Here is a 12,450-nt window from a genome sequence, read left to right as displayed (position 1 = left end):
CCTTAATTTGTTCACTTATAGAAATTAAAATATGTACCCCCTTGCATTTCCGTTTAAAGTGTAAATATATCTAATCTGATCACTTAGAAATGTTTCTCAATGTTTTGAGAATTAAATGCATTTTTCACCCTTGCATTTCTGTTTATTTTGTAAAAATATTGAACATACAAGTCAAGTAACCTTTATTCCACAGTGCTTCATGCAATACAAACTGATTTAAAACAGCTTCACAATAGTAACAAATTCATATTCTTCTGTAACAAGCCAACAGTGTCATTACAGCTCAGTTCAGTTCAATAACTGTGAAGTTCATCAATTCTGCATATGTGTGAGTGCTATGTCAAACTCCTGTGCACTCCACTGCATACCAAACAAGCAAAAGATACAAAATAGTGGTGTTTTACTTTTTCACATGTAGTTTGGCATGTATATGGCTATTGATGATTTGTGTGTAGAGTTACTATGCAAAAACAATTAGAAGAGTTAATATGGCTATGAATGAATGAATGAATGAATGAATAATGAATGAATGAATGAATGAATGAAGTTAACTGAAAACAGGTCCTTTTTTCTGAATATATTTTCACAATAATTAGAAATCAAGAAGTAAAGGAAAGTTAACTAAATCAAACTGAACAAAGAAAAGCAAATTGACACTATTAAGAGCAAAGCTGTGGACTCAACAGCAGACAGGTGTCAATTTTATAAGGTGACTTGTCAGAGAATGGTATTACAGCTTCTTGTTTTACACAGTGGACATTGTCAGGTAAACAGACCATCAACACTTTTTTTTTCCAAGTCAAACACAATGACTAACACAGTATAAAACTAAAACTATCCATTTTTTTAGATTGCCCAAACTGTTTTAGAGATTGCATCCATATAAACATACACCGTTCAAAATTTGGGGTTGATTTTATGTTCAACATTTAAAATAATCGTTTTCTATTTTAATATATTTTAATGAATATAAAATATTTAAAATGAAATGTATTCCTGTAAAGGAATAAAGGATTTTTCATCATCATTACTCCGGTCTTCAGTGTCACATGATCCTTCAGAAATCATTCAGTGTTGAAAACAGTTGTGTATTTTTTTCATATTTACTTATTTGAAATAGAAATCTTTTGTAACATTGTACATTTACTGCACTTTACTGTCACTAACACTCTCGAGAAGGTTCTACCTGACCATAACATAACCCTTAAATAACCTGTTAAGAGCACACTGTCCTACATTCTTTTATCTTTGTGGTATTTTATGTGCAGGTCACTTTGCAGTGTTTTTACCACAAACTTGTCAATTCTCAGGCATCTATCTGTGTAAAAATGTCAGCATGAAAAGCATGTCTGTTCAGACACAAATTATATATATGTGCATATACAGCTCATGCACATATAATGGCACCATGATTCACAGGCAGTGTTGAGGTATAGTACAGCAAGTGTACGTATAGACTACTCCTGCTGAGACCTGACAGTGTGAGTTAAGCACAGCCAACCCACTCATTTGCTAATGCCCTTTTGGAACAGGATTTCAACTATTACATTCTGATAGTGTGGGGGTGGTGGGGGTTGGGGGGTGGTATAAAAAAATATGGATAAACATGCAGGAATCTATGCCATATAGAAATCTAATCTACAAAAAAAAAAAAAAAAATTCTATTAAGTCAAAACACAGAGGCTGAAATAATAGGTTAAAAAATACCAAATATGTTGGAAATGATTGTAACGGCGCAACACTGGAGTCTGGTTCTGATAGTATTCCAGATGTGGTAAACTTCATTTGAGGTAACTGTTGCCTCACTGTGGCACTCAGTCGTCTGACATGGCATGTGAAACCATTGGCAGCGGTGTGATGTGACTGACCATATTGTTTTCTCTCTCTCTCTCGCTTAACAATCTCAATATCTCTCCATATCCCAAATACATGTCATGCTGTTTCTTTCTTTTTATCTTAGCCGATTTCATCCTCTCTTTCTCTTTCTTTACCTCTTTCTCTCTTTCTGACACACGCTGACATGGGTGGCCTAAAGTGACATAGCCGTTGCTGGCCAAGCCTCATTACCGCGGCACAAATGTCAGCCACACCACAATCACTGTCCTGCTGAGGACAGGGTAACGGCCTCTACTCAAGGCTTTTTTTGACTACAGAATTTGTGCAATGAATGGATGGGTATTTTTGCATTTTGGCTTAATGTGTTGAGTAACCTGGATGATTATCTTAATATTGGGTTTATTGCATATTATAACAAACTGGAGCAAATGTCAGGAAATTGATGCAGCCTATTTGGATTTGGACTAAAATGTTAATTGAAAGATGTTGATTGCAGAGGTTTCCCTCTCACACATTTATGTTTAATCTGAACTTCTTTTGAAATGAAATTTAGAATTAATATGGATCACATGTCTGTCATCAGGAGGAACGTTTTTATAGTTCCTATAACTATTGGCGGAAGTAACTGCTTTTTGATTTGTTCGCATCTCAGGAACTGGAAACGATTTTAGTTATGATGTAAATGAACTCCTACTTCAGAGTAGGTTCTTACCCAGCACAATAGGAACTATCAGTGACGCAAGTGTACATTGGTTGGCCAAACGCATGCCATACACAACACAGGCAACCGCCATTTTAAAAAATCTGTGTAAATACACATTTTACATATAGCCTACTTACTCCACAAACATAGATGGACCCAGGCTGAATCCAGGCCCTTCTCAAAATTTATGCTACAGAGTTGTTGGTGTTGTTGAATGCCGCACTTAAATGATGTCGCTGTTGACTGGCTTACGTCACTTCAGAGTTCCTGCAACCAGGTCCAGGAAAATTGCCCTATAGGGGAACATTTAGTTCTTAGGGAACCATCCTGGTGGCTAGTTCCTATAGGCTAAATGAGTTCCTATAACTACCCATTGTGAAAGCCCCTAATGTAAAAATGAGAGGAGATGACTCTCCAACTCCTGCGAGGACTTCAGATGACGCAAACTCTGAATCTACACGCACCAATGCTAGATTTTCTATATCATTATGTTCACAACTTGTAATAATTACTTCAATGAGCTCATTGTTGATGTTAGCTAACGGCGTCATTTGTACTTTTCTTAAATCCATTACTCGGACACAGTCACCTCTGATAACAGATCACTCTAAATTGCAATGTAGAGACGTGCATTTTCTGTAAAGCTGTTTTTAAACGATATTGTGAAAAGTGCTGTATTGAATTGAACAATGGAAGCCATTTGTCCTCACATCAGATGTAGGTCCAAAATTAAGGCTGAAATTCTGTTCAGTTCACTATTAGAAAGCTACACCTTCTAGATAACAAAGGCAAAGTCCTACCTCAAATTCAGTAGGTGGATTGCAGATTTCAAAAGTACTTTTTTTTATTTATTTTCCCTAAAGTTTGTCATTGCTGACTGCAAACCTTACATTTGTTTATGTGCAGAGTGTCAGTACGCACTTAGCTTTTTACTTTGTTGACATCTAAAATTATGCTGGAAAAAAACGTGTCTTAGATTTTTTTTCAATCTTCTCCACCAAATATTTCTTTCCACTTGACGCCATGTATAATGTAAATAAACGTGGTTGTACACAAGGTATTTTTGAATCAAGCATTGGTGATATATTTTCCTATCTTTACTGTTACACATTCCAATTCTATAAAAGATGGAGTCTTTATAATAGTCATCATTTGTAATGTAAAGATAGAATCCAAGCTGTGGCCTTCCAGAGCATCAAAAATCAACAAAGTTCCGTTTCCTTGGTGCTCGACACACTATCAAAACGAACACAAAACTCACACACCGACAAAAAGACATGCTTTATTTGTTTGTATAAAAGCACCATTCTCCTGCTTCAAAGCTCACATTATTATACTGACAGCATTGCATTAACTCCAAACAGTTTTAAATGAACTGTTCTGGGGTCTAAAGGCTCTTTGCCTCCACCGCACCATCAAGGACAACTCTGGACGGTTCTACCATGTGATTGAATTGCTTTCAGGCAATTCATCTCACTCAAAATGTTCACCTCTCCATTCCGTTTTGGCGCACCGTGACGCTTAACCCTTGTTGCCATAGTGATGTTTCACCGTGGATAACAGCAGTAGCCCGGACAAGACTCCTTGACCCCTTGGATTAACTTGCCATTTAGTGCGGGATAAAAACACCTCGGCAAGTTCTCGAAATCCATCCACTAGTGTCTACCCTGACCAGTAATACTAATGAAGAAATTCGCTTTCGGAACAATGGTGAGAATCAAACACTTAAATGTTTGCATAACGAGCTCTTTTACCTCGCCACTTCTCCATCTTAATCATTCGCACTCTCCAAAACACCCACACCCTTCTTCAGGATCAGAGACAGGACCGTCGGGCCGGGGAGCCATCCGACGAATTAATCCGCTAAGGCTGATTGCCATCAGTAGCTTATGATTATGCACCCTGATTACGAAGCCCACCCGAGGACCATGCCACGCTGGCTACACTTCGTCAAGGTGGATATAAAATCACGCAATGATTGCACTGGGACGGATCAATCTAGCGGCCGCATCGTCTTTTAGCTTAGTCTGAAGTGCAACTATGATTAATAAGGTGTACTTGAGACCTATATAGCTAGTAACACTCAACGAGACCTCCGGCTTTTAAAAGTCGGGCCTTTACGCGTCATAAAACAAACACTTAATTTGACGGACATGGAGGATTTCACTGGCAGTGCACTGGAGGAGTTCGATGGACTTGGAACAGAATACATGTAGGCTCGGACTGCCTGTTAATAAGTCATTCATGGACTGAATTTAAGTACAAGAGACCACTTCACTGACATTTTGTTTTGCTGTAAATAGGAAATAATAAGGAAAATGTATTACATTCTGTATGTATTAATAATAAGGAAAATGTAGCCTACATGGTGAAAAATAACAAGTAATTCTGCAATGCAATGGCCCACATTACTTCTAATTTACAACCAGCTAGCAATGTACATACAGACTGGTTCCCTTGACAAAAACCCAATAGTTTTTAATTTTTTTTTTTTTTCATTAGTTTTTGGATTATTTGTGACCAACAAAAGTTTGCGTTTATATTTTGTTCACTAGTCTTCACAAATGATCTAAATACAAACGCCAGGAGTAAAAATCTACACATAGACTATAAATTGTCCGTTTTTCAGTCTTTTTTTAAAAAACGGATGAAGCTTTTATTTATAATGGTATTCTTAATGCATTATAATACATGCATAATGCCTTATAAACAACTTTATAATGTGTATCATCTGATAAATAATAGTTACAATAAATTATAATACTTAGCTATTTGTGGTTATAATTTATAAGATTACAATGCATTATAACACCAGATGAAGCCTGCATTTATAATGCATCACAATGGTATTCTTAATGCATTTTAATGCACACATAATGTCTTATAAACAACTTCATAATGTGTTGTATCTCATGAATAATCATAACAACAGTAATAATACTTACCTACATATTAGATTTGGTGAAGCCTTATCGTTTTACAGTTTTTATGAATAAAACATGATTTGCATTGTGAATGTATTGTTCCTTTGTACTTTTACACAACATTGATTTTTCCTTTGGGGAAATGTCTTATAACCACTTCATGTTATCATATGGCTGTTCAAAAGGACTTAACTTTTGTTACTTTACTTAAAGCAGACAAAGACCACTTATAAATATTATGATCACATTATAAAGCTTTTTAAATATTTAAAAGAAGACTTTGTTTTTGTCACTTTACTGTAAGCGGTAAAAGACCACTCATAAGATTTGGTATGATACTGTGCAGATAAGTAAACAATGTCATGATATGAGACTTGGAAAAGTAAAATATATGAAACTATGGGATTTATGGAATGCATCATACTCTTAAACGTTATAACCACAAATAGGCAAGTATTATAATGTATTGTAACTGTTATGCTTATTGAGCAGATGGTACACATTATAAGGTTGTTTTTAAGGCATTATGCATGTATTATAATGCATTTAAGAATACCCTTATAAAGCATAATAAATACAAGCTTCATATAAGTGTTACCACGTGGTTATAAAAGCACAATGCGGCTGTGAAAGTGGACTATATTGAGTAGATGAGTTTTCCTGCTTGGTGTGATGACATTTGTTGTCCCTGACAACCTCTTTAGTCTCATTTAGCAACTGTCTTTTTCAAGGCAAGTAAATGCATAAAAAAATGGTTACACTTCATTTTAAAGTGATGTAGTTACATGTTACTACATGTACTTATTATAGTGATAACAGGTAATTGTGCATAATTACAAGTAACTAACCCTAAACCAAACCCTAGCCGTAACTAGTTAAAATTACTCATTGCTTATTTGACGTCACATTAAAATAAAGTATAACCAAAAAAATCAGAAGGGGAATGTCACAGAATAAAATGTGAAAATACCTTGAGCTCTCATTGATCAGACATTATTTCAAGAATTTAACCAAAAACCCATTGATTCAGGACGATGGAACCGGAACTGCAGAAATGCTAACACATTTCTAGTTTTTGGCCAACAAAAATACGTTATCCCTGCAGCACTCTATTACAATGAAGACTCTGAATTATTCTGAGACACCAATTATGTGGCTGTTGATATCTGTATAAGACATATGGCTGCCTAACGTAGGCTGTTGCTTTTTTAGTAACATGGAGCCACATCAACCCAAAGAGAAACTTTCAGCAAAGTTTGAGTTTTAATAGATTTTTTTTTTCTTTCTACTAGTGAGGGGAGTAGAATGAGTTGAGCTAATGGAACGAGGGTTTCATTTTGATTTAAGCTGTACTCCTATTCTCAGATGAGGATGGAAAATTGACACTATAGTGAAACTTGGTTCTATTTATAAAATATGACACTCTTAAAATAAGGTTCTTTATTGGTAACCATGAAAAACCTTTAACATGCATGATTGTTTCTATTCCACAAAAGGTTCTCTATAGAAGGATAGGGTTCTTTAGAGTTTTTAATACTCACTGAATGTTTTTTTTGTTTTTTTTTAGGGGGGGGGGGGGGGGGCATCTATGGCATTGAAAGCCCTCTATTTTGCAACCTACATGTTTAAGAGTGTATGTGTGGTTTCTGGTTTGAATATAGGCTTCCATCATTTCTCTTCCTTGTTGAGAATGGGAATGTCATTCATAGATGAAGTGCTGCACTATAACTATAGCCAGTACAGTACATAAGCAGCACTTCAACACTCATCATCCAAGACACACCCTGTTCCAAAGAGGACAGTGATGGCATCAAACGCTACTTTCATTGAGATCTATGCCACAGTTTGATCAAATACATTATGGTGTAATGTACCGCTGTGCAGTCCATCGCATGCTGATCACTGACAGTAGATTAGTGTCAGGGAAGCAGCACAGGCTCTTACGCATTGGAGTGGGAGCCAGTGATGTACTGCCAGCGGGACGCGTCATGTGTATGGGGCAGCCTACATGCTGAGGAGTCCCTATCGCTGCTGCTTAGCACTTTGGCGACAGATTGCAAGATCTCAGAGCCAGTGTAGATGTCTGCATGAGACGGACTGGACAGATGGGAGGAGTGTATACAAAATAACATTTATAGCAAATGTTGCTTATACCCGTATCATTTGAATGACCATTCTCAGTGAAAAGCTTTCTCTTTAAACACCTCAAGAAATTGTTTTATTCATAAATATTTGTCATAAAAATAACAAACATCAACGTTCATCCAAATTATTGCGTATAAACGTTCTTGATATGTACAAAATCATTTCTCCAGTATGATTATTATAATTTAAGGCAAGTTCACATTTTCTACATTTTCCCCATTACCTCTATTAATTAATTCAGCTAGTACAATACAAAAAGCTTTCAGACTGAAAGGCATGTCGAAACTGGTCTAGCATCATGTGAAAGAACTACTGAAAACCGTAGCAACGTATGCTTTTCTAATCACTCAACAGCACTGTCGAAACCTGTGCTATTCTAATTTTTTTTTTTTTTTTTTCTCATCACATCACAAAATAAAGGAGCCATGTGAACTAGATAATTCATAATTCATGAATTAGGGTCACAAGGTCACACAATAACACACAAGTATCTGGTTTAAAAAAAAAACTGTTATTGAATTGAAGATACCTAGGGTAGACAATGGTATTAAAACTGGCTTAATACATTCAAATATTCTATTATAATTATGGACTGAAGAAATTCAAGACATGTTTTGTGGAGCTTGTGCTTTCCATAACACAAGGGACACATCAAAAATAAGGATATAAATAGTCTTTCAGTTCAAAATAAAATGTAAAAAGTAGCACTTGTTAGAAAAATACAAATGATCATTGGCATATAAATGTATTTATTTCTTCCCATTAGCTGTGTAAATTTGACAACATTAGAACTGGATTCTTTAATTGTACAACACAATTACTATTTGCTAGCATAGCAACAAAATGAAACATATATATATATATATATATTTATATAAAGGGGAAAATACGCTGTAAAAACCTTGGCACGAATGAATCAATAATGCCACCATGTTGTAAAACGAGGTAAATCTGACTTGTGCTGCGAAGCATCTCTCGGTGATTATTAATATCACGTAAACATATACATGCATTTTTTTAAGAATTCTTAAACAGGTGACAGCGTTAAAATAGAAAAGACCAAAAAGCACGAATTAAAACAATTTTAAGTTCGAAAGTGGAGATAAGTGCAATACATTCCAGCTGTGCGTTTTACTGCCGCATTACAATGCAAGGTCGAGGTTGGAGCTGTTCCATAGTAAAAGTGCTGAACTGCAGTTCATGTGTTCTGCAAAACACGCTCCTCGATTAAGAAATATAATGGTCGAGGAGTTTATAAATAAAAAAAACACTTGATTTAGGTTTATGCACTTGCTGCACACACCTCAAGCTGCACGCAAGGTTCATTGTGGAAGGTCCAGTATTAAAATTCTATCCCCTATTTCACGAAAAGGGGATCCGTCACCTCAGTGGACCTTTACACTCATGCGGGTCGCTTGATTCAGTTGCCACGACGTTCACTTGAGCTTTGGAGTTGTATTCTGTAGTAGCCTAAGCAACTGTTTTAGTAAGCTTGAATCTTCCAAGACGGTAAGATTTGACATCACGCACAACGAGCGCTCATTATCACAATTGTCGCTTAAATGGCCTCGGGCAAAGTAAACGGCCACGCGTTAACTACTTGTGGCTTCAGCTCCATCTTTTCTTTCTGTTTAAGATGCACCCGGCCGTGCCGTTTCCTTTCGTCGCTCCTGGCAAAGCGTTTGCCGCACACATCACAAGAAAAGGGTTTCTCACCGGTGTGAGTGCGGGTGTGTGTGGTGAGATGGTCGCTTCTGCTGAAGCTCCGTAAACAGATGCGGCACTGGAAAGGTTTGTGTCCCGTGTGGATGCGGATGTGCCTGTTGAGCTCATCCGACCGAGAGAAGCGCCGGTCGCAGGTCTCCATCGGACACGTGAAGGGTTTCTCCTTGGCCGGCCCGGTAGAAGAGGCAGGGCTCTTTCTTACGCGATTAGGCTTCTGAGCCCGTGTGTAAGTTTGACTGAAAGACTCGGGCAATAAAGATGAATACAGAACCGAGTCTATTGTGGAAGTCGAGTAGGTTGTGTCGCAACTGGACTGGAGTTCAATGTTTGGATAAATGGACGGTTTTAATAGACTGGTGGGTGGGATATCCATAACTGGGGTGGAGTAGTTAAACATGGGAGCGTTGAAGCCCTGTGTGCAAGAATCTCCAAAGCACTGCTCCTGTTTTAAAGTGCTCTCCACTTTGAATTCAGTCTCTGGGTTTGAGCAAATGGGAGAATAAGAGTCTAAAAGTTCTTTCACGTCCACCTGTTGATCAGCTTGAAAACTATTCGACATGGAGAATGCCTCTGACTGGAAGCCAGCATCCAAGTATGACTTATTGAAGGTCCCCCACTCGTAACAACTGCTCTCGAATTCATTTTTGATGACCACCGGGAATGTCGCGCTCTCGGACAGCGGCTCTGCGTCTTGCGCAGAGGAGCGAAAGTTTAAATGCGATGCAGCGGAGTCTTGGGCCTGCGTGGCGGTCTGGGAGTCCGGGTAACTGTGGCTTGTCTGTCCCGGGGAATACAGCGGCGGGGTGGTGCACGTGGAGGCCTGCGTTTGGACCCCCTCGTCGCCAAAACTGCTACGGCTTGCGTTCATGGTACCGTCAGCACACTGTTGCGCATCCGACACAGGGGTTGTTGAGATGCCAACGATTTCGGTGATCATGTTAAGCAGTGTTTCCGTGCTGCAAGGTGTTCCTTGAGATGTTTCCACATAGAAGCTGCCTGAGTAAGCTAAGGAGGTTGCGTAGCTTTCTTTCGGCCCCTGACAAGAGTTATACTGATCTGTACTCGTGGGCTCCGTTTTGGGGGTAATAGGCGCACCTGATATGGAGAGAAAAAAAGCAGACATGCGTCAGTGCCTTCAGTGAAATGTGCAATCAGTTATAGTTTCGTGAGTGCCTTGAATTAACTTGCACTATATATTATATTTCATGCAGCAGTACTGAAATCTGGTCTATAATTAACAGAGCTAGAATTTTTACAATCTGCCAGAAACTCACCGTGTGCAAACTGGGCAGGTGCTGTCCTTCCAGAATCCATGAAAACATCCTGGCTGTCTTTGGAGCCGTGAGTTTCCATCCCTATCGCAGAACTGTTACAGTTCTCAAACTGCGAGTAGAAAGAATCTTGAGAGTTCAAATCCATGTTGTTAAGCATCTTTCCGTAAATGGCTTTCCAATGGCTGTCAGTCCGAACAGGTTATTGATAAGGGGCTATTGCAAACACAAGAAAGAGCAAAAAACGGATCCGATAGTTAAGTCCGTGAAGGCGTTCGTCCAAAAAAGAAATGTAAATACTTTGGAATTCCCCCTTTTTGAGATCTGCGTCAAAGTAATATAGCTCTCCAGCTATCTGTAGTGTAGATCTGTTGATTCTCACACCAACGGCTTCCCTTCGCTCGGCTTTTATACACTCCGTCTCACCGATCAGCCCTCCTCCCCATTCATTGTCTCCAGTGAGAGGATTCCCCGCTGCGTGTCATCTTCGTGACCATATATGGACAGAGGATATGACGGGCTTCCCCAAAAAAGGAGAGTTACGGTTCTGACGCTTCAACAAGTCTTTCGTTAAGTGTAAGGGAACGAGGGAGAGCCATGGCTTCAGCTATGCATGTCTCTTTGCTAATTCAAAATTAAGCCCTATGCATTAGATTGCGTTTTTAAATTGCCAACATATGCACGCGTTCATGACGAAAATAAACGCAAAGTGTTTAAGTCACAGAATATACAAGTGTCATTTTCAGTCTGTCAAACAAAGCTCAAAAATCGACATCGAATTTCAGTCAATTTCCTTTGATTTCGTTTTATAACGTCTTGTAAAACTTATTTACTACTAGACATTTCACAAGCTGTACAAACTTTCAAGCATAACGAAAAATTAACTTCAGCAATTAACTGACTGTTAATGTATATATCATTCAGTTTGTCATGCAAATGAATTATGATGTAAAAAGGCATGCGGTGATACAATATGTAGCATAACGCGTGGAAAGAAACACTCATTCATATCCCCGCTTTTAAAAGTAAAATAGTTGGCCTATCACCTTATTAACGAGCTAATGCTTTGCCATTCCTTTGACCAAGCTGTCAGCACCGCATCCAAAATTCCAGTTTTCCAGAACTCGAGCAGGATATATTATATCTGCTCGTAGACTAGGTATACTATGATACAGAAAAGGCCTACACTTGCTGGGTCATAAGAAAATGAACAGAAATGAAAACTAATTATAATGTACAAAATGAAGTAATATGGCCCTGAATCGAAGGTAAATATTTACCCCAAACAATAGGTTGTGGAGACGCTCTGGCATCCGTCGCGCAGAGCTGGTGGTAAGAAAAGTGCACTGCTGTCCAGCACCATGGAGAGCGCCACTTGAAATAGCAGGCTACTCCATTCTACAATTATAGTTCACGGCCTGCAGTCTGTGTACGAAGCCATAATGGTGACATTCTTGCTATGGGTTTAATATAACAGTAGAACGGTAAACGGTTTCTTTTTCCCCTTGCCTATCCCTCCCTCCCTCAAGAGTTAAACAAAATGTAAAAGAAATGCATACAAATATACTTACAAATTCCTATTCTGTGATTAACATGGTTTCAATTTCTGAATGAAAAGTCATGTAGATGTTTTAAGTAACAGTCAAAAATGTCTAGGCTGTTTAAGGGTAGAAAATTGTAAATAAAGTCTTACAAAAAATAAAGAAATGCAAGTTGGCCTAATAATTTATTTCTTAAAATTGTCACATTAAAAAAAAAAGATATATAGTATAATTATAGCATACAATACACACTACTGTACACACTACACCAAATATACACACTATTCTGCAAAAGTCTTAGGCAC

General features: G+C 38.0%; 1 protein-coding gene across 1 annotated transcript; it reads right to left on the bottom strand.

The window, feature by feature from the left end:
* Nucleotides 1-8,514: 8,514 nt before the first annotated feature.
* On the bottom strand, nucleotides 8,515-10,971 carry LOC307154803 (uncharacterized protein). Its single transcript, XM_079864893.1, has 2 exons — nucleotides 10,608-10,971; nucleotides 8,515-10,428 (listed from the first exon to the last, which is right to left on the bottom strand). The coding sequence occupies exons 1-2, from the start codon at nucleotides 10,762-10,764 to the stop codon at nucleotides 9,167-9,169; spliced, it is 1,419 nt and encodes a 472-aa protein (XP_079721019.1). The 5' UTR covers nucleotides 10,765-10,971; the 3' UTR covers nucleotides 8,515-9,166.
* Nucleotides 10,972-12,450: the final 1,479 nt, after the last annotated feature.

The sequence above is a fragment of the Squalius cephalus genome (assembly GCF_949319135.1).
Source record: "Squalius cephalus genome assembly, chromosome: 2".
NCBI lineage: Eukaryota > Metazoa > Chordata > Actinopteri > Cypriniformes > Leuciscidae > Squalius > Squalius cephalus.
The sequence above is the reverse complement of the archived record's forward strand: the minus strand, read 5'-3'. Positions and strand labels throughout refer to the sequence as shown.

Coding starts and splice junctions, on each gene's coding strand:
- LOC307154803 (XM_079864893.1), bottom strand. CDS start 10,764: ATGCTTAACAACATGGATTTGAACTCTCAAGATTCTTTCTACTCGCAG. Junction 10,429..10,607: donor ACCTGCCCAGTTTGCACACG/GTGAGTTTCTGG, acceptor TCTCCATATCAG/GTGCGCCTATTACCCCCAAA.